Raw genomic sequence first — 23152 nt, forward strand, 5'->3', positions numbered from 1 at the left:
TGGATGAATTACTCGCTCTCAGTGCTGGGTGAATTACTCTCTCTCAGTGTTGGGTGAATTACGCTCTCAGTGCTGAATGAATTACTCCATCTCAGTGCTGGGTGAATTACTACCTCTCAGTGCTGAATGAATTACTCCCTCTCAGTGCTGGATGAATTACTCCATCTCAGTGCTGGGTGAATTACTCTCTCTCAGTGTTGGGTGAATTACGCTCTCAGTGCTGAATGAATTACTCCATCTCAGTGCTGGGTGAATTACTTCCTCTCAGTGCTGAATGAATTATTCTCTCTCATTGCTGGGTGAATTACTCTCTCTCAGTGCTGGGTGATTTACTCCCTCTCAGTTCAGAGTGAATTACTCCTTCTCAGTGCTGGGTGAATTACACCCTCTCAGTGCTGAGTGAATTACTCTCTCTCAGTGCTGGGTGAATTACTCCCTCTCAGTGCTGAATGAATTACTCTCTCTCATTGCTGGGTGAATTATTCTCTCAGTGCTGAGTGAATGACTCACTCTCAGTGCTGGGTGAAATACTGTCTCTCAGTGCTGGGTGAATTACTTCCACTCAGTGCTGGGTGAATTACTCACTCTCAGTGCTGAATGAATTACTCCCTCTCAGTGCTGGATGAATTACTCGCTCTCAGTGCTGGGTGAATTACTCTCTCTCAGTGTTGGGTGAATTACGCTCTCAGTGCTAAATGAATAACTCCATCTCAGTGCTGGGTGAATTACTTCCTCTCAGTGCTGAATGAATTATTCTCTCTCATTGCTGGGTGAATTACTCTCTCTCAGTGCTGGGTGAATTACTCTCTCTCAGTGCTGGGTGAATTACTTCCTCTCAGTGCTGAATGAATTATTCTCTCTCATTGCTGGGTGAATTACCCTCTCTCAGTGCTGGATGAATTACTCTCTCTCAGTGCTGGGTGAATTACGCTCTCAGTGCTGAATGAATTACTCCCTCTCAGTGCTGGATGAATTACTCGCTCTCAGTGCTGGGTGAATTACTCTCTCTCAGTGTTGGGTGAATTACGCTCTCAGTGCTGAATGAATTACTCCATCTCAGTGCTGGGTGAATTACTTCCTCTCAGTGCTGAATGAATTACTCCCTCTCAGTGCTGGATGAATTACTCGCTCTCAGTGCTGGGTGAATTACGCTCTCAGTGCTGAATGAATTACTCCCTCTCAGTGCTGGATGAATTACTCGCTCTCAGTGCTGGGTGAATTACTCTCTCTCAGTGTTGGGTGAATTACGCTCTCAGTGCTGAATGAATTACTCCATCTCAGTGCTGGGTGAATTACTTCCTCTCAGTGCTGAATGAATTACTCCCTCTCAGTGCTGGATGAATTACTCCATCTCAGTGCTGGGTGAATTACTCTCTCTCAGTGTTGGGTGAATTACGCTCTCAGTGCTGAATGAATTACTCCATCTCAGTGCTGGGTGAATTACTTCCTCTCAGTGCTGAATGAATTATTCTCTCTCATTGCTGGGTGAATTACTCTCTCTCAGTGCTGGGTGATTTACTCCCTCTCACTTCTGGTTAAATTACTCTCTCAGTGTAGGGAGAATTAGTCTCTCTCAGTGCTGGGTGATTTACTGCCTCACAGTGCTGGGTGAATTATGCTCTCAGAGCTGGGTGATTGACTCTCTCTCAGTGCTGGGTGAATTACTCCCTCTCAGTGCTGGGTGAATTACTCTCTCTCAGTGTTGGGTGAATTACTCTCTCCCAGTGCTCTCTGAACTACTCTCTCTCAGTAGCAGGTGAACAATTTGCTGTCAGTGCAAAGTAAATTACTCTCTCTTAGTGTTGGGTGAATTACTCTCTCTCAGTGCTTAGTGAATTACTCTTTCTCAGTGCTAGGTGAATGACGCTCCCACAGTGATGAGTGAATTACTCCCTCTCAGTGCTGGGTGAATTACTTCCTCTCAGTGCTGAATTAATTATTCTCTCTCATTGCTGGGTGATTTACTCCCTCACAGTGCTGGGTGAATTACTCTCTCTCAGTGCTTGGTGATTTACTCCCTCTCAGCTCAGAGTGAATTACTCCCTCTCAGTGCTGGGTGAATTACTCCCTCTCAGTGCTGAGTGAATTACTCTCTCTCAGTGCTGAGTGAATTACCCTCCCTCAGTGCTGGATGAATTACTTCCTCTCAGTGCTGGATGAATTACTCTCTCAGTGCTGAATGAATTACTCCCTCTCAGTGCTGGATGAATTACTCGCTCTCTGTGCTGGGTGAATTACTCCCTCTCAGTGCTGGGTGAATTACTCCCTCTCAATGCTTAGTGAATTACTCTCTCGGTGCTGGGTGAATTACTCCCTCTCAGTGCTGAATGAATTACTCTCTCATTGCTGAGTGAATTACTCTCTCTCAGTGCTGAGTGAATGACTCACTCTCAGTGCTGGATGAACTACTCTCTCTCAGTGCTGGGTGATATACTCCCTCTCATGGCTGGGTGAATTATTCTCTCTCAGTGCTGGGTGATTTACTCCCTCACAGTGCCAGATGAATTACTCTCTCAGAGCTGGGTGATTGAGTCTCTCTCAGTGCTGGGTGAATTACTCCCTTTCAGTGCTGGATGAATTACCCTCTCAGTGCTCAATGAATTACTCCCTCTCAGTGCTGGATGAATTACTCGCTCTCTGTGCTGGGTGAATTACTCCCTCTCAGTGCTGAATGAATTACTCTCTCTCATTGCTGGGTGAATTATTCTCTCAGTGCTGAGTGAATGACTCACTCTCAGTGCTGGGTGAAATACTGTCTCTCAGTGCTGGGTGAATTACTTCCACTCAGTGCTGGGTGAATTACTCGCTCTCAGTGCTGAATGAATTACTCCCTCTCAGTGCTGGATGAATTACTCGCTCTCAGTGCTGGGTGAATTACTCTCTCTCAGTGTTGGGTGAATTACGCTCTCAGTGCTAAATGAATAACTCCATCTCAGTGCTGGGTGAATTACTTCCTCTCAGTGCTGAATGAATTATTCTCTCACATTGCTGGGTGAATTACTCTCTCTCAGTGCTGGGTGAATTACTCTCTCTCAGTGCTGGGTGAATTACTTCCTCTCAGTGCTGGGTGAATTACTCTCTCTCAGTGCTGGGTGATTTACTCTCTCTCAGTGCTGGGTGATTTACTCCCACACAGTGCTGGGTGAATTACTCTCTCAGTGCTAGGTGAATTACTCTCTCTCAGTGCTGGGTGAATTACTCTCTCTCACTGCTGTCTGAACTACTCTCTCTCAGTAGCAGGTGAATAATTTGCTGTCAGTGCAAAGTAAATTACTCCCTCTTAGTGTTGGGTGAATTACTCTCTCTCAGTGCTGAGTGAATTACTCTTTCTCAGTGTTGGGTGAATTACTCTCTCTCAGTGCTGGGTGAATTACTCTCTCTCAGTGCTAAGTGAATTACTCTTTCTCATTATGGGGTGAATTACTTTCTCTGAGTGCTGGGAGAATTACTCTCTCTCAGCGCTGAGTGAATCACTTTCTCTCAGTGCTTGGTAATTTACTCCCTCTCAGTTCAGAGTGAATTACTCCCTCTCAGCGCTGAGTGAATTACTCTCTCTCAGTGCTGGGTGAATTACTCTGTCTCAGTGTTGGGTGAATTACTCCCTCTCATTGCTGGGTGAATAACCTTTCTCAGTGCTGGATGAAATACTCTCTCTTAGTGTTGGGGAAAATGGTCTCTGTGTCGGTTGCGTTACTCCTGCTCAGTACTGGGTGAAATACTCTCAGTGTCTGTTGAGTTACACCCACTCCGTGCAGGGTGAATTACTCTCTCCCAGTGCTGGGTGAAATATTCCATCTCAGCGCAGGGTGAATTACTCCCAAACAGTGCTGTGTGAATTACTCACTCTCAGTGCAGGGTGAAATACTCCATCTCAGTGCAGGGTGAATTACTCACTCTCAGTGCTGGGTGAATTACTCCATTTCAGCGCAGGGTGAATTACTCTCTCCCAGTGCTGGGTGAAATACTCCATCTCAGTGCTGGGTGAATTAATCTCTCTCAGTGCTGGGTGAATTACTTCCACTCAGTGCTGGGTGAATTACTCGCTCTCAGTGCTGAATGAATTACTCCCTCTCAGTGTTGGGTGAATTACGCTCTCAGTGCTAAATGAATAACTCCATCTCAGTGCTGGGTGAATTACTTCCTCTCAGTGCTGAATGAATTATTCTCTCACATTGCTGGGTGAATTACTCTCTCTCAGTGCTGGGTGAATTACTCTCTCTCAGTGCTGGGTGAATTACTTCCTCTCAGTGCTGGGTGAATTACTCTCTCTCAGTGCTGGGTGATTTACTCTCTCTCAGTGCTGGGTGATTTACTCCCACACAGTGCTGGGTGAATTACTCTCTCAGTGCTAGGTGAATTACTCTCTCTCAGTGCTGGGTGAATTACTCTCTCTCACTGCTGTCTGAACTACTCTCTCTCAGTAGCAGGTGAATAATTTGCTGTCAGTGCAAAGTAAATTACTCCCTCTTAGTGTTGGGTGAATTACTCTCTCTCAGTGCTGAGTGAATTACTCTTTCTCAGTGTTGGGTGAATTACTCTCTCTCAGTGCTGGGTGAATTACTCTCTCTCAGTGCTAAGTGAATTACTCTTTCTCATTATGGGGTGAATTACTTTCTCTGAGTGCTGGGAGAATTACTCTCTCTCAGCGCTGAGTGAATCACTTTCTCTCAGTGCTTGGTAATTTACTCCCTCTCAGTTCAGAGTGAATTACTCCCTCTCAGCGCTGAGTGAATTACTCTCTCTCAGTGCTGGGTGAATTACTCTGTCTCAGTGTTGGGTGAATTACTCCCTCTCATTGCTGGGTGAATAACCTTTCTCAGTGCTGGATGAAATACTCTCTCTTAGTGTTGGGGAAAATGGTCTCTGTGTCGGTTGCGTTACTCCTGCTCAGTGCTGGGTGAAATACTCTCAGTGTCTGTTGAGTTACACCCACTCCGTGCAGGGTGAATTACTCTCTCCCAGTGCTGGGTGAAATATTCCATCTCAGCGCAGGGTGAATTACTCCCAAACAGTGCTGTGTGAATTACTCACTCTCAGTGCAGGGTGAAATACTCCATCTCAGTGCAGGGTGAATTACTCACTCTCAGTGCTGGGTGAATTACTCCATTTCAGCGCAGGGTGAATTACTCTCTCCCAGTGCTGGGTGAAATACTCCATCTCAGTGCTGGGTGAATTAATCTCTCTCAGTGCTGGGTGAATTACTCACTCTCAGTGCTGGATGAATTAGGTAAAAACAATGACTGCAGATGCTGGAAACCAGATTCTGGATCCGTGGTGCTGGGAGAGCACAGCAGTTCAGGCAGCATCCGAGGAGCAGTAAAATTGACGGTTTGGGCAAAAGCCCTTCATCAGGAATAAAGGCAGAGAGCCTGAAGTGTGGAGAGATAAGCTAGAGGAGGGGGTGGGTGGCTGGGGAGAAAGTAGCATAGAGTACAATAGGTGAGTGGGGGAGGGGATAGGTGGAAAAGAAGATAGGCAAGTAGGACAGGTCATGGGGACAGCGCTGAGTAGGAAGGTAGAGTTGAGTTCAGTGGGGCAGGAGCATGCAGAGACAATGGGTCGGCCGGGGTGGTCAGGCTTGTGGATCTTGGGAAGGAGATAGAACCGGGCAGTGCGGGGTTCCCGGACTATGAGGTTGGAAGCTGTGGGTGGGAGATCTCCTGAGGTGATGAGGTTCTGTATGGTCTGGGAGATAATGGTTTGGTGATGGGGGTTGGGACCATGGTCGAGGGAGCGGTAGGAAGAGGTGTCCTTGAGTTGGCGTTTGGCTTCCGCGGGTAGAGGGTAGAGATGAGTTCAGTGGGGCAGGAGCATGCTGAGACAATGGGTCGGCCAGGGTGGTCAGGCTTGTGGATCTTGGGAAAGAGATAGAACCGGGCAGTGCAGGGTTCCCGGACTATGAGGGGTAGAGGTGAGTTCAGTGGGGCGGGAACATGGGTAGAGATGAGTTCAGTGGGGCAGGAGCGTGTGGTAAACGAATCCAGAAGCTGGGTGAATTAGTCTCTCTCGATGCTGGGTAAATTACTCTCTCTCAGTGCAGGGTAAATTACTGTCTCTCTTTGCTGAGTGAATTACTCTCTCTCAGTGTTGGGTGAATTACTCTCTCTCAGTGCTGGGTGAATGACTTCATCTCAGTGCTGGGTTAATTACTCCGCCTCAGTGCTGGGTGAATTAATCTCTCTCAGCGTTGGATGAATTACTCTCTCTCATTGCAGGGTGAAATACTCTCAGTGTTAGTTGAGTTACAGCCACTCAGTGCTGGTTGAGTTATTCTTTCTCAGTGCTGGGGAAAATGATCGCAGTGTCGGTTGAGTTACTCCTGCTCAGTGCTGGTTGAGTTATTCTCTCTCAGTGCTGGGGAAAATGATCGCAGTGTCGGTTGAGTTACTCTGCTCAGTGCTGGTTGAGTTATTCTCTCTCAGTGCTGGGGAAAATGCTCTCAGTATCGGTTGAGTTACTCTGCTCAGTGCTGGTTGAGTTATTCTCTCTCAGTGCTGGGGAAAATGATCGCAGTGTCGGTTGAGTTACTCTGCTCAGTGCTGGTTGAGTTATTCTCTCTCAGTGCTGGGGAAAATGATCACAGTGTCGGTTGAGTTACACCCACTCAGTGTTTGTTGAGTTATCCTCAGTGTTGAGTGAATTTCTCTCTCTCAGTGCTGGGTGAATGACTCTTTCTCTGTGCTGGGTAAATTACTCTCTCTCAGTGCTGGGTGAATTACTCCCTCTCAGAGCGACCTGAATTACTCTCTCTTTCAGTGCTGGGTGAATTACTCTATTTCAGTGTTGGTTGAATCACTCTCTCTCAGTCCTGGGTGAATTACTCTCTCTCAGTGCTGAGTGGATTACTGTCTCTCAGTGCAGGGTGAATTACTCTCTCTCAGTGCTGAGTGAATCACTCTCTCTCAGTGCTGAGTGGATTACTGTCTCTCAGTGCTGGGTGAATTACTCTCTCAGTGTTGGGTGATTTATTCTCTCTCTGTGCTGGTGAATTACTCTCTCTCAGTGTTGGGTGGTTTACTCTCTCTCAGTGCTGGGTGATTTACTCTCTCTCAGCGCTGAGTGAATGACTCTCAGCGCTGAGTGAATGACTCTCTCTCAGTGCTGGGTGGTTTACTCTCTCTCAGCGCTGAGTGAATGACTCTCTCTCAGTGCTGGGTGAATTACTCTCTCTCAGTGCTGGGTGAATTACGCTCTCAGTGCTGAATGAATTACTCCCTCTCAGTGCTGGATGAATTACTCGCTCTCTGTGCTGGGTGAATTACTCCCTCTCAGTGCTGGGTGAATTACTCCCTCTCAATGCTTAGTGAATTACTCTCTCGGTGCTGGGTGAATTACTCCCTCTCAGTGCTGGGTGAATTACTCTCTCTCAGTGTTGGGTGAATTACTCTCTCTCAGTGCTGGGTGAATTACTCTCTCAGTACTGGATGAATTACTGTCTCTCAGTGCTGGGTGATTTCCTCTCTCTCGGTGCAGGGTGAATTACTGGCCCTGTTGATTTCTGGTTATATTCGGTTGGATACAGGTTATTAGCCCTGTTTTTCACAGAGAACTTGCTCCTGAGTTGGTTGAACATTTGCAACTTGAGGAAATTCAGATTGTTAGAATATTCACCACAGATTACCTGTCTGAAATGTTTGACCTACTTTGATAAAAACCTTGACACAAATATCACTATTTAAGGGCTAAATCCACACACTCACACAACCAAGTTATATACCTGAGGCTTTTGTCTTAGGCCCTGATTGTACATTGCTATCTTCATGGTCGATTGGCTGGCTGGAGAGAGAGTAGATACTGATTTCAGCGACCCGCACTGAAGAATCTTTCATGTTGGAGTGAAGTCCAAGTACTTGTCCCCCATCCGTGGGATGTTGCATGACCTGACAATGAATGAAGAATGAGTACTACACGGGCTTGCAAGACTGAATGATTCAATTTTTTCACAAGACGAAGGTGAGAACATGAGGTTGGAGGTGACAATGTATTCAAGCAGACTGGCCTATGATTGAGAAAAGGAATGACAAGGGAATCTGTTGCAGTTCTCTATGATGTTAGGCAATGATGGCTTACCTCTGCCATATCGAGTGTCCCCAGTGCCAGTGTCTTGTAACCCAGAATTGTCCGGTTTTTATATCTTTTCCTCCTCTGTAACATTATCTGCAGTTTGTTTGCATCTCTCTTCAGGAAGTGGGGATACTGACAATGGAATCAAACACAACTATCTTCAGTCCATTAAGACCAGAACAAGAATAAAATTGCCTCTTTGAGTTCATTATTTCACTCAGTCTTCAGAAAAATCAAACTCTTACTCAGATGCTTACTTCTCCCTCCATTGTTTTTGAAAATGCAGGAGGAACAACAAAACAGTAAACACTTCCCATCAATCAAACACAATGATAGATTTCAAAACACTCGAATCTCAGTCAGCAACTGAGTGGACTCAACTCTATTTCAGGTGAATCTGTTAATCAAGCAGATTCATTGTCAGCAGATAGCTGATGAGCCATATGTTCCCTGGACCTGCTATGGAGGGGGGAACTGATGAAATCCTGGCGCTGTCACTGGACTAGTACACCAGATGCTCAGGTTAAAACTGCACACACATGCAGCTGGTGGAATTAAAATTCAATGAATTACTTGGATTGAAAACTAGTCTTGGTGACCATGAATTTATGATCGACTGCCCTAAAAATCCATTTGGTTCAACAATGTGCTTTATAGAAGGAAACCTGCCACCCTTACAGTAATAGTGAAAGGGGATTCCACAGCCAGGGGATGGAGCAGCTGTCCCTGTGGTAGTAAGGGTAGTTCCAGGATGGTGTGTTGCTTCCCTAAGACGCACACAGAGCATTTGCAGGACATCCTCTGGGTGCGAGGGTATGTTGGTACTGAAGATATCGGTAGGAAGGGGAATGAGCTCCTGAAGTTGGGAAGGAAAATAAAACGTAGGGCCTTGAACTGTAACCTAGGGATTACTTTCCGTGCCACATACACGTGAACATAAGAACCGTAGCATTTACCAAGTGAACACATGGCTGACACGCTGGTATAGGAGGGAGCATGCATCAGATCTCTGAGGCACTGGCACTGACTCTGGGGCAGGGGCACCTGTACAAGATGGACAGGTGACACCCTAATGGGAGTGGGACTGGTCTCCTCACTGGGAGATTGGCTGGGGCTGTTGGATTGGGTTTAAACTAGCTTGACAGGGTGATGGGTATCTGACAGGTAACTCAACTTAGAAGGAAGTGAAGTTGGTAACAGGACATTGAACAATGTTAGGGAGGTGAGATGGTAGAAGGAACAAAGCTGAGCACTGAGTATACATCAAAAGTGAAATGATGTCAACAAGACCCAGTTAAGGGCACTCTCCCGGAATACACACAACTTTCAGATCAAGACAGACAATCTAAAGGTACAATTAGAGCTTCATGAGTATGATCTGATTGTCATTACAGAGACATGGCTACACGGTGACCAGGACTGGGAACTGAATATTCAAGGATACTCGCCGTTTAGGAAGGACAGACAAGAAGGAAAAGGAGGTGAAGTTGTGCTGGTCATTAAGGATAGGATCAGTACATGAGGAAGGGAGGATCCCAGATCAGGAAAACAATGTGTGGAATTGGACAGGGTGGGAGCAAGTAAAATCAAGGAGCACGAGATAGTGACAGCCTAGGGCATGGCATTCATCAGGAGATGAGAGAAGCTTGGAGTGTGGGCAGCACAGTAATCATGGGTGACTTTAGTCTGCACATAGCCTGGGTAAACCAGAGGATGTCCTTTAAAGCTGTGGAGCATTAAATTCTGGTGAGTGTGAGGGATAATTTTCTAAAGCACTACGTTGAGAAGCTGACTAGAGGAAAGGTTATTTCGGATCTAGTATTATACAATGAAAAAAGACTCATGAAAAATCTTGTAAAAGAACCTTTAGGAATAAGTGACCACAATATGATAGAATGTTATGTTGTCTGAATTATGTTGCTGAAAGTGCAATCTGAAACAAGATTGATGAATGTGATTCTGAGAAATGATGAAAGTCAGAGGCAGAGATTGGCTGAACTGGATTGGGAAAAGACATCACAAAGCATGACTGTACACAGGAAATGGATCGTCTGTAAAGAATTATTACATGGCTTCCAGCAACCATATATTCCTTTGAGGTTCAAAAACTCAAAAAAGTTCAGTCATTTGTAGCTAATAAAGGATGGTCAGGATTGTAAAAAAACTTAAATTAAAGGGCCTGGAAAGTTGCCAGAAATAGGAATAACTGATAGGAATAGAAATGACTGATGATTGGGCACTTTATAGAATGCAACAAAGGAAAAGCAAGAAACTGATAAGAAAGGGAGAATAGAATTTGAATGTAATCTAGCAAAAAAAGATATGAATGGAGTATGAATACTTCTACAGATACATAAAAAAGAAGTGTTTAGCTAAAATGAATGTGGGTCCATTACAGATAGAGCTGAAAATGTGTTGCTGGAGAAGCGCAGCAGGTCAGGCAGCATCCAAGGAGCAGGAAAATCGACGTTTCGGGCATGAGCCAAGGGCTCCTGCTCCTTGGATGCTGCCTGACCTGCTGCGCTTTTCCAGCAACACATTTTCAGCTCTGATCTCCAGCATCTGCAGTCCTCACTTTCTCCATTACAGAGAGAGTCAGGAGACTTTATTACAGGGAATAGAGACAAGGCACAGAAGTTAAACGATTGCTTTGTGTCTGTTTTCACTGAGAGAGAGAGACCAGAATCTGAGATCCAAATGACTCAGGAGAATGAGGAGTTGAAGGATCTTGGCATTAGTAAAGAAGACTGTGCTGGAGAAATTAATGGGCTGAAAGTTGACTAGGTTCCTAGGACCTATAGTCTACATCTCAGAGGGTTCATGGCGATGGGTATTGTGATCATGAGATAGCTGATGCATAACCATCCGAACTTCGACAGGGTCTGGGACAATTCATGAAGATTGAAAGGTAGCAAATATCACCCCTCTATTTAAGAAGCAAGTGCAAGAGAAAACAGAAATACAGACCTGTTAGTATGACATCAGTAGCTTCATATAATTTAACTATAAATTTGACCCATCGTGTCTGTAACGATTCCTGAAAGAGTTACCCAGCTAGTCCCATTCTCCAGCTCTATCATTGTAGCTCTTGAAATACAGCTCTCTTTGAACCCTCCAATGGAATCCCCCTCCATCACTGTCCCAGGCAGCACATTCCAAATCCTAACCACTCTCTGAGTAAAGACATTTCTCCTCATCTCACAACTAGTTCTTTTGCTGCCAATCTTGAAATTGTGACCTTTAATTCATGACATACCAATAGCAGAAACAGAATATCCTTCTTTATTCTGTCAAAGTTTATCAAAATTTTGAACACCTCAGTAAGGTCACCTCTCAATCTTCTCTTCTTCAGTAGATGGGAAGTGTTAGAATCTCTTAGACAGAACTGCATAAGTACACACCTTAATGATCTGATTGCACATAGTGGGCATGGGTTTGAGAATGGGAATCATGTCTGACAATATTGTTGGAGTTTTTTGAAGGGGTTATGAACAAAATTGAAAAAGGAGAGCTGATGGATATAGTATACACCGATCTTCAGAAGGCTTTTGATAAAGTTCTCCACAGGACACTGGTTAGAAATTTGAAAGCAAATGGCAGAGGAGACAATGCACTGGCATGGATACATCATTGGCTAACTGATAGAAACAGAGAGTCAGAATAAATCGGTCATTCTCATGTTCACAGGCTGTGAATAGTGGGGTACCACGGGGATCAGTACTTGTGCCCCAGCCATTCACAGTATATACTAATGACTTGGATGTAGGGGCCAAATAGAATATTTCCAAATTTACAAAAGCACAATTTTAGATGAGACTTTTTTGTAGGGGTTGCTGCAGAGGAGATGAAAGATGGCTTTAGGAGGATTTGCACAGATAAAGTGAATGGGTTAGAACATGGCAGATGGCATATGGGAGGTTGTTTACTTTGCTAGGAGAAACAGACGGGCAGATTATTTGTTAAATGGCAGAGGTTGGGAAGTGTAAATTTATTTATTAATTGGTAAGAGGTTGGAAAACATGGATATACAAAGGAATCCTTGTCAACAAATCACCGCAGGCTAAAATGCAGGCACAGCAAGCTCTGAGGATGGCTAATGGAATGTTAGCCTTTACTGGAAGAGAATTTGGCCTTAGGAATAGTGAAGCCCTTCTTCAACTGTGTTGGATCTTGGTTAGACCACACCTGGAGTACTGTGTACGGTTTTGGTTCCCTCTTCTCAGGAAAGGTATTATTGCCATCATAGCAGTATAACAAAGGTTCACCAGACTCATTCTCGGGATAATTCCCATATGAAGAGAGATTGGGGAATCTCAGCCTGTATTCTGTAGAGTTTCAAAGAATGAGAAGTGATCTGATTGGAACTTACAAAAAGGGTACATGCAGGCAGGATATTTCTCCTGATTGGAGAATCTGGAACCAAGTGCACAACTTTTAAATAGGGGAGATATCACTGTGGTCAGAGATGAAGAGAAATTGTTTTCCTTAGAGGGTTGTGAAGCTTTGGAATTCTCTATTACAGAGGGATGTGGATCTCAGTCATTGAGTATATTTAAGGTAGAGATTGATAGATTTCTGATTCCAAGTGCAGTACCATGTTATGGGGATGGAGAGGAGTATAAGGTATGGAGATGTTAAAGCAGCAGGGTCAATGGGCTCAGTGGTGCACTCTGATTCCTATGTCACCTAGTCTGGTCTTCATGTGATTCCCATTTTAACTGCTCTCTGAAATGGCCTAGCAAGCCCCACAGTCAAAGCAATAAAGATGGACAACAGATATCAGGTAGCTACCTTACAAAGGAGCAGTGCTCCAAAAATGTTACTTCTAAATAAACCTGTTGAACTACATAGAACATAGAACAGTACAGCACAGAACAGGCCCTTCAGCCCATGATGTTGTGCTGACCACTGATCCTCATGTATGCACCCTCAAATTTCTGTGACCATGTGCATGGCCAGGAGTCTCTTAAATGTCCCCAATGATCCTGCCTCCACAACTGCTGCTGGCAACGCATTCCATGCTCTCACAACTCTCTGTGTAAAAAAACCCACCTCAGACATCCCCTCTATACTTTCCTCCAACCAGCTTAAAACTATGACCCCTTCTGCCCTGGGAAATAGTCTCTGGCTGTCGACTCTATCTATGCCTCTCATTATCTTGTATACCTCAGTTAGGTCCCCTCTTCTCCTCCTTTTCTCCAATGAAAAAAGTCTGAGCTCAGTCAACCTCTCTTCATAAGATAAGCCCTCCAGTCCAGGCAGCATCCTGGTAAACCTCCTCTGAACCCACTCCAAAGCATCCACATCTTTCCTATAATAGGGCGACCAGAACTGGACGCAATATTCCAAGTGCGGTCTAACCAAAGTTTTATAGAGCTGCAACAAGATCTCACGACTCTTAAACTCAATTCCCCTGTTAATGAAAGTCAAAACACCATATGCTTTCTTAACAACCCTGCCACTAGGATGGCCATTTTAAAGGATCTACGTACCTGCACCCCAAGATCCCTCTGTTCCTCCACACTGCCAAAAGTCCTATCCTTAATTCTGTACTCAGCTTTCAAATTCGACCTTCCAAAATGCATCACCTCGCATTAATCCAGGTTGAACTCTATCTGCCACCACTCAGCCCATCTCTGCATCCTGTCAATGTCCCGTTGCAGCCTACAACAGCCCTCTATACTGTCAACGACACCTCCAACCTTTGTGTCGTCTGCAAACTTGCTGACCCATCCTTCAATCCCCTCATCTAAGTCATTAATAAAAATTACAAACAATAGAGGCCCAAGGACAGAGCCCTGTGGAACACACCACTCACCACAGACTTCCAGGCAGAATATTTTCCTTCTACTACCACTCGCTGTCTTCTGTTGGCCAGCCAATTCTGTATCCAGACAGCTAAGTTCCCCTGTATCCCATTCCTCCTGACCTTCTGAATGAGCCTACCATGGGGAACCTTATCAAATGCCTTGCTGAAGGCCATATACACCATATCCACAGCTCAATCCTCATCGACTTTTCTCGTCACATCCTCAAAGAACTCGATAAGGTTTGTGAGGCATGACCTGCCCCTCACAAAGCCGTGCTGACTGCATTTAATCAAGCCATGCTCTTCCCGATGGTCATAAATCCTATCCCTCAGAATCCTTTCTAACACCTTGCAGACGACAGATGTGAGACTTACTGGTCTGTAATTGCCGGGGATTTCCCTATTTCCTTTCTTGAAGAGAGGAATTACATTTGCCTCTCTCCAGTCCTCAGGTACGACTCCAGTGGAGAGCGAGGATGAAAAGATCTTCGCAAGTGGTGAAGTAATTACATTTCTTGTTTCCCAAAGCAGCCGAGGACAAATCTGGTCCGGGCCTGGCGACTTGTCAACCTTAATGTTTGACAAAATTTTCAGCACATCAGCTTCCTCTAACTCTATCCATTTCAGCATGCACACCTGCTCTTCAAAGGTTTCATTCACTACAAAGTTTGGTTCTTTCGTAAAGACAGAAGCAAAAAACTCATTTAGGGCTTCCCTACCTCCTCAGACTCCACACACAAATACCTGGTGTTGTGTGATTTTTTAACTTGGTCCATCCCAGTCCAACACCAGCTCCTCCACATCGTCATCGTGAGCAGCAGCCCTCTGTGTCCACAGGACAGCACAGCCAATTACAGGTACTTGACTTTCAGATCAGCTTAGAGTCACAGAATAAGACCACAACATCACAAGTAGAAATAGGCCATTCAGCCCATCAAGTCTACTCCATCATTCAAAAAGGTTATTGCTGATCTAACGGCCCTCACTCCACTTTCCAGCCTCTTCAGCATAACCCTTGATTCTGGAACTGATTCTATCTCAGCCTTGCATATACTAATGTTCCAGTCTTTGTGGTAAAGAATTCTATAGATTCACTATCTTCTCAGAGAAGAAATTCCTCTTCATCTGTCCTCCATGTGATCCCTTATTCTGAGATGATGTCGTCTGGTCCTAGACTCTCCCACAAGGGGAAACAACATCTCTGCATCGACCCATCAAATCTCCTAAGTATCCTGAAAGTTTCAATAAGGTTGCCTCTCATTCTTCTGAACTCCAGTAAGTACAGGCCCAACCTGCTCAACTCGTAAGGCAGTTCCCACCCCAGACCCAGGATCAGTTGACTGAACCTTCTCTGGACTGCCCCCCAATGTCAGTATATCTTTCTTTATAGAAGTGGCCCAAAACTGCTCACAGTATTCCCGCTGAGGTCTAAGATCTACATCAGGAAGAGCTTATGCTTGAAACATTGATTCTCCTGCTCCTCAGATGCTGCCTGACCGGCTGTGCTTTTCCAGCACTACACTCTTCAACTCTGATCTCCAGCATCTGCAGACATCACTTTCTTCTAGCTGAGGCCTATTGACTAGTGCTGGAAAAACACAGCAGGCCAGGCAGCATCCAAGGAACGGGAGAATCGACTTTTTGGGCATTCTTCAGGAATGAGGCTTCTGTGCCAAGCGGGCTGAGATAAAAGGTGGGGGGGAGGGAATTTGGGGGAGGGGCGCTGAGAATACAATAGGTGGAAGGAGGTGAGGGTGAGGGTTATAGGCCGGAGAGGGAGTGGGGGCGGAGAGGTCAGGAAGAAGATTGCAGGTCAAGAGGGCGGTGCTGAATCCAGGGGTTGGGACTGAGATAAGGTGGGGGGAGGGGAAATGAGGAAGCTGGAGAAATCTACGTTCATCCCGTGTGGTTGGAGGGTTCCTAGGTGGAAGATGAGGCGTTCTTCCTCCAGGCGTCGTGTGGTCAGGGTCTGGTGATGGAGGAGTCCAAGGACCTGCATGTCCTTGGCGGAGTGGGAGGGGGAGTTAAAGTGTTCAACCACGGGGCGGTTGGGTTGGTTGGTGCGGGTGTCCCAGAGGTGTTCCCTGAAATGTTCTGCAAGTAGGCGGCCTGTCTCCCCAATATACAGGAGGCCACATCGGGTGCAGCGGATGCAGTAAATGATGTGTGTGGAGGTACAGGTGAATTTGTGGCGGATATGGAAGGATCTCTTGGGGCCTTGGAGGGAGGTGAAGGGGGAGGTGTGGGCGCAAATTTTGCATTTCTTGCGGTTGCAGGGGAAAGTCCCGGGAGTGGAGGTTGGGTTGGTGGGGGGTGTGGACCTGATGAGGGAGTCGCGGAGGAAGTGGTCTCTCCGGAACGCTGATAGGGGAGGGGAGGGAAATATATCCCTGGTGGTGGGGTCTGTTTGGAGGTGACGGAAATGACGGAGGATGATACAATGTATCCGGAGGTTGGTGGGGTGGTAGGTGAGGACCAGTGGGGTTCTGTCCTGTCCTGTCCAGATCCTGGCCACACGACGCCTGGAGGAAGAGCGCCTCATCTTCCGCCTAGGAACCGTCCAACCACACGGGATGAATGTACATTTCTCCAGCTTCCTCATTTCCCATCCCCAACCTTATCTCAGTCCCAAACCCCGGATATAGCACCGCCCTCTTGACCTGCAATCTTCTTCCCGACCTCTCCGCCTCCACTCCCTCTCCGGCCTATAACCCTCACCCTCACCTCCTTCCACCTATCGTATTCCCAGCAGCACTTCCCCAAATTCCCTCCTCCCTCCCCTTTATCTCAGCCCGCTTGGCACATCAGCCTCATTCCTGAAGAAGGGCTTATGCCCGGAACGTCGGTTCTCCTGTTCCTTGGATGATGTTTGATCTGCTGTGTTTTTCCAGCACTACACTTTTCAACTCTGGTCTCCAGCATCTGCGGTCTTCACTTTCTCCTAGTATCTCTAATCAAACTATAGTTTTCCAAGTAATCATAAATCCTGTCTCTAGAATTCCTCTCCAATAATTTGCCCATCACAGACATAAGACTAACTGTTTCCTGGATGCAGTCGGAGAGGTCACGGGGTCTCCAGGGATCAGCGGAGCCTGTCAGGATATGTGAGTACACGATTTAAATTTCTTTCAGTTCTGGTTTCTCTTCAATTCCTGGACGCAGTCGGAGAGGTCACGAGGTCACATATTTGGGTGGTTGCTTTGGCCGAAACACTACTTGGGTAGTGCCTCCCACCCATCCTCCTCCTCTAACGATAAAAAAAGTTCTGCGCCTCAGTTGGTAAGGTAACAAGCATTTTTTTCGGTTTTTTTTTACTGGCAGTCTATTTGGGGATTTAGAATAGCAGGAATCGAGGTTAGGGCAGTTGAATGTTCCCCCTGCAGTATGTGGGAGGTAAGGGCCACATCTAGTGCCCCTGCTGACTTCATTTGTGGGAAGTGCATGTCTCAATCATGTCTCAAAAACTTGATTGAGTTTTTTGAAGAAGTAACAAAGAGGATTGATGAGGGCAGAGCGGCGGACGTGATCTATATGGACTTCTGTAAGGCATTCGACAAGGTTCCCCATGGGAGACTGGTCAGCAAGGATAGATCTCATGGAATACAGGGAGAACTAGCCATTTGGATATAGAACTGGCTCAAAGGTAGAAGACAGAGGGTGGTGGTGGAGGGTTATTTTTCAGACTGGAGGCCTGTGACCAGTGGAGTGCCACAGGGATCAGTGATGGGTCCTCTACTTTTCGCCATTTATATAAATGATTTGGATGTGAGCATAAGAGGTATCGTTATGATGACACCAAAATTGGAGGTGTAGTGGACAGCAAAGAGGGTTACCTCAGATTACAACAGGATCTTGACCAGATGGGCCAACAGGGCTGAGAAGTGGCAGATGGAGTTTAATTCAGATAAATGCGAGGTGCTGCATTTTGGGAAAACGAATCTTAGCAGGACTTATACACTTAATGGTAAGGTCCGAGGGAATATTGCTGAACAGAGACCTTGGAGTGCAGGTTCATAGCTCCTTGAAAGTGGAGTCACAGGTAGATAGGATAGTGAAGAAGGTGGTTGGTATGCTTTCCTTTATTGGTCAAAGTATTGAGTACAAGAGTTGGGAGGTCATGTTGCGGCTGTACAGGATATTGGTTAGGCCACTGTTGGAATATTGCGTGCAATTCTGGTCTCCTTCTTATCGGAAAGATGTTGTGAAACTTGAAAGGGTTCAGAAATGATTTACAAGGATGTTGGAGGATTTGAGCTATAGGGAGAGATTGAAAAGGCTGGGGCCGTTTTCCCTGGAGCGTCGGAGGCTGAGGTTTACAAAATTATGAGGGGCATGGATAGGATAAATAGACAAAGTCTTTTCCCTGGGGTGGGGGAGTCCAGAACTAGAGGACATAGGTTTAAGGTGAGAGGGAAAAGATATAAAAGAGACCTAAGGGGCAACTTTTCCACGCAGAGGATGGTGCGTGTATGGAATGAGCTGCCAAAAGAAGTGGTGGAGGCTGGTACAATTACAACATTTAAAGGTGCCTGGATGGGTATATGAATAGGAAAGTTTTGGAGGGATTTGGGCCAGGTGCTGGCAGGTGGGATGAAATTGGGTTGGGATATCTGGTCAGCATGGAAGAGTTGGACCGAAGGGTCTGTTTCCATGCTGTACATCTCTATGACTCTATAACTCCAACTCCTCAAGAACCATGTTAGGGAACTGGTGTTGGAGCTGGATGAACTTAGGATCATTCATGAGGTGGAGGGGGTTATTGAGAGGAGTTACAGGGAGGTAGTTACTCCATAGCCACGTGAAGAAGGTAGATGGGTTACTATCAGGGGTAGGAAAGGGAACTGGCAGGCATTGCAGGGATCTCCTGTGGCCATTCCCCTCAACAACAAGTATACTGTTTTGGATACTGTTGGGGGAGATGACTTCCCAGGGGTAAGCCATGGCGTACAGGTCTCTGGCACAGAGCCTGACCCTGCTGCTCAGAGGAAAAGGGGGAAGAGGAACAGAGCTTTAGTCATTGTGAACTCATAGTCAGGGGGACAGATAGGAGGTTTTGTGGGGACGAGAGAGACTCACGGTTGGTGTGTTGCCTCCCAGGTGCCAGGCTTCGTGATGTTCGTGTTTTTGGGATCCTTGAGGGGGAGGGGTAGCAGCCCCAAGTCGTGGTCCACATAGGCAACAACAACATAGGTTGGAAGAAAGGTGGGTATCTAAGGCAGAAATTCAGGGAGCTAGAGTGGAAGCTTAGAACTAGAGCAAACAGAGTTGTTATCTCTGGTTTGTTAGGCGAAAGTGAATACTGCAGATGCTGGAGATTAGAGTCAAGAGTGTGGTGCTGGAAAAGCACAGCAGGTCAGGCAGCATCCGAGGAGCAGGAAAAGTGACATTTCAGGCAAAAGCCGTTCATCAGGAATCTCTGGTTTGTTGCCCGCGCCCACGTGTTAGTGAAGCAAGGAACAGAGAGAGTGGAGCTAAACACGTGGCTGCAGGGATGATGCAGGAGGGAGAGATTTGGATTCTTGGATAATTGGAGCTCTTTCTGGGGAAGATGGGACTTCTACAAATAGGATGGTCTACACCTGAACCAGAGGGGTACCAATATCCTGGGGGAGAAATTTGCTAATGCTGTTTGAGGGGTGTTTAAGCTAATTCATTATGTGGATGGGAACCTGAATTGTAGTTCCAGTATACAGGAAGTTGAGGGTAGTGAAGTCAGGGATAGGTTGACAAGGTCACAAGATGGCACCGGCAATCGAGATGTTGGTTTGAAATGTGTGTGCTTCAATGCCAGGAGCATCCAGAATAAGGTGGGTGAACTTGTAGCATGGGTTGGTATTTGGGATTTCGATGTTGTGGCCAATTCAGAGACATGGCTGGAGGAGGGTGAGGAATAGTTGTTGCAGATTAAGGGATTTAGATGTTTCAGTAAGAACAGAGATGCTGGCAAGAGAGGGGGTGATGTGGCATTGTTAATCAAGGATAGTATTACAGCAGTTGAGATAATGTTTGAGGACTCATCGACTGAGGTGATTTGGGTTGAGGTTAGAAACCGGAAAGGAGAGGTCACCCTGTTGGGAGTTTTCTATAAGCCTCCGAATTGTTCCAGAGATGTAGAGGAAAGGACAGCAAAGATGATTCTCAATAGTTGTTATGGGGGACTTTAACTTCCCCAGTATTGACTGGGAATACAATAGTTCAAGTAGTTTAGATGGGTCAGTTTTTGTTCACTGTGTGCAGGAGGGTTTTCTGACACAGTATGTAGACAGGCCAATAATGTCATATTGGATTTGGTACTGGGGAATGAACCCAGACAGGTGTTAGGTTTGGAGGTAGGTGAGCACTTTGTTGATAGTGGCCATAATATGGTTATGGATACAATAGCAATGGGCAGGGATAGATAGATACTGCCAGGAAAGAGGTGTAACTGGAGGAAAGGCAATTTTGATGCGATTAGGCAAGATTTAGGATGCATAGGATGGGGAAATAAACTGCAGGGGATGGACACACTTGAAATGTGGAGCTTATTCAAGGAACAATTACTGTGGGTCCTTGATGAGTATATACGTACCAGGCAGGGAGATAGTTGTTGAGAGAGGAAGCCATGGTTTACTAAAGAAGTTGAAGCTCTTGTCAAGAGGAAGAGGAAGGCTTATGTTAGAATGAGATGTGAAGGCTCAGTTAGAGCAATTGAGATTTACAAGGTAGCCAAGAAAGACCTAAAGAGAGAGCTAAGACAAGCAAGGAGGAGACATGAGAAGTTGTTGGCGGACAGGATCAGGGAAAACCCTAAAACTTTCTAAAGGTATATAAGAGATAAAAGAATGACCAGAGTAAGATTAAGACTAATCAAGGATAGTAGTGGGAAGTTGTGCATGGAGTCAGAATAGATAAGGGAAATGCTAAATGAATGTTTTTCATCAGTATTCAAGTCCCCTGGGATGGATGGGACTTATGGCGGATTCTCTGGGATTCTCTCTTATGTCGTCATTGTCTTGAATATATCAGAAGACAGGAGGATAGTAAATGTTGTTCCCTTGTTCAAGAAGAGAAGTAGAGACAACTCTGGTAATTATAGAGTAAAAAATGAGGTCTGCAGATGCTGGAGATCACAGCTGCAAATGTGTTGCTGGTCAAAGCACAGCAGGCCATGCAGCATCTCAGGAATAGAGAATTCGACGTTTCGAGCATAAGCCCTTCATAGGCCCAGCGAGCCTTACTTCAGTTGTGGGAAAAGTGTTGGAAAAGTTTGTAAGGGATAGGATTTATAATAATTTCAAAAGGAATAAGTTGGTTAGGGATAGTCAACATGGTTTTGTGAAGGGTAGGTCATGCCTCACAAACTTTAGTGAATTCTTTGAGAAGGTGACCAAACAGATGGATGAAGTTCAAGCCGTTGATGTGGTGTAAGGTATTTGATAAGGTTCCCCGTGGTAGGCTATTGCACAAAATACAGAGGTGTGGGATTGAGAGGGATTTAGCGGTTCGGATCAGAAATTGGATAGCTGAAAGAAGTCAGAGGGTGGTGGTCGATGGGAAATGTTCATCCTAGTGGTGTACCGCAATGATTAGTTTTAGGTCCACTGCTGTTTGTTATTTTCATAAATGATCTGGATGAGGGTATAAAAGGATGGGTTAGTAAATTTGCGGATGACACGAAGGTCGGTACAGTTGTGGATAGTGCCAAAAGATGTTGTAGATTACAGAGGAACACAGATAAGCTGCAGAGCTGGGCTGAGAGGTGGCAAATGGAGTTTAGTGCAGAAAAGTATGAGGTGATTCACTTTGGAAGGAGTAACAGGAATGCAGAGTACTGGGAAGATTGTAAGATTCTTGGTAGTGTAGTTCAGCAGAGAGATCTTGGTGTCCATGTACATAGATCCCTCGAAGTTGCCATGCAAGTTGATAGGGCTGTTCAGAAGGCTTTTATTAGTAGATTGGATTGAGTTTCAGAGTCATGAGGTCATGCTGCAGCTGTACAAAACTCAGGTGCAGCCGCACTTGAGAATATTGCATGCAGTTCTGGTCACCGCATTATCGAAAAGATGTGGAAGCTTTTGAAAGGGTTCAGAGGAGATTTACTGGGATGTTGCCTGGTATGAAGGGAAGGTCTTATGAGGAAAGGCTGAGGGCCTTGAGGCTGGTTTTGTTAGAGAGAAGAACGTTGAGAGGTGACTTAACTGAGACATATAAGATAATCAGAGGGTTAGACAGGCTGGACAGTGAGAGCCTTTTTCTTCGGATGGTAATGGCTAGCTCAAGGTGGCATAGCTTTAAATTGAGGGGGGATAGATATAGGATAGATGTCAGAGGTAGTTTCTTTACTCAGAGAGTAGTAGGGGTGTGAAACACACTGCCTGCAACAGTAGTAGACTCGCCAACTTTCATGACAGCTGAATGGTCATTGGAAAGACAGTGCAGCACCACTGATCCAGAATCTGGTTTCCAGCATCTGCAGTCATTGTTTTTACCATATGGATGAGAATAGAATAGTGTAGGTTCGATGGGCTTCAGATTGGTTTCATAGGTCAGCACAACATTGAGGGCCGAAGGGCCTGTACTGCACTGAAATGTTCTACGTTTTATGTTACGTTCCTCCATGTTTTGATATAATTTATTAATTCTACCTCACTATGCATAATCAGATTCAAACTAGCATGGGGAAATAATAATGTGGATCCAGGAAATGGCACAGGAGTTGAATAAATACTTTCTGTTCGTTTTCACATGCTCATCATATTCCAATAATACAAAATAATCAAACCCTCAGACAGCACCTTCCAAACCCGCAACAACTTCCATCTCGAAGACAAGGGCAGCAGATCCATGGGAATACAACCCCTTGGAAGTTCCCTTCCAAGCCACTCACCATCCTGACTTGAAAATATACCACTGTTCCTTCAGCGTCACGGGGTCAAAATCCTGGAATTGCCCCCCTAATGGCATTGTGGGCTTACCTAAAGCACATGGGACTGCAGTGGTGCAAGAAGGCACCTCCACACTATCGAGGAGCAACTATGGACGGGCAATGAATGCTGGCTCACCCAGTGTCATAAATAACATGAATTTAAAAAAATAAAAATCTCTGGTTGAATCCACGTCATATAGCTCTTGGAAACAGTCCCAATACATAACTTATTTTTTAACTCAACTCATATGGGTTCTACATTGGAGTCATTGATATGTACAGCATGGAAACAGAACATTCGGCCTAACTCGTCCACGCCAACCAGATATCCTCAACTAATCTAGTCGCAGTTACTAGCACCTAGCCCATATCCC

At 45.6% G+C, this 23152-nt stretch overlaps 1 protein-coding gene across 6 annotated transcripts in view; it reads right to left on the bottom strand.

Moving 5' to 3' along the window:
- LOC132836138 (phosphofurin acidic cluster sorting protein 2-like) overlaps positions 1-23152 on the bottom strand; it is a 481204-nt gene that overhangs the window by 207282 nt on the left and 250770 nt on the right. For all 6 annotated transcript variants that reach the window (XR_009647339.1, XR_009647338.1, XM_060855477.1 and 3 more), the window contains 2 exons: positions 8071-8196; positions 7718-7880 (listed from right to left, as the gene is read on the bottom strand). Coding sequence is in view for 4 of the 6 variants with exons in the window: in XM_060855477.1 (XP_060711460.1) it covers positions 7718-7880; positions 8071-8196 (289 nt within the window). In the remaining 2 variants the exon portion in view is untranslated. The remainder of the gene's footprint in view (positions 1-7717; positions 7881-8070; positions 8197-23152) is intronic.

This window comes from Hemiscyllium ocellatum, chromosome 3 (assembly GCF_020745735.1).
Source record: "Hemiscyllium ocellatum isolate sHemOce1 chromosome 3, sHemOce1.pat.X.cur, whole genome shotgun sequence".
In the NCBI taxonomy this organism is placed as follows: Eukaryota; Metazoa; Chordata; class Chondrichthyes; order Orectolobiformes; family Hemiscylliidae; genus Hemiscyllium; species Hemiscyllium ocellatum.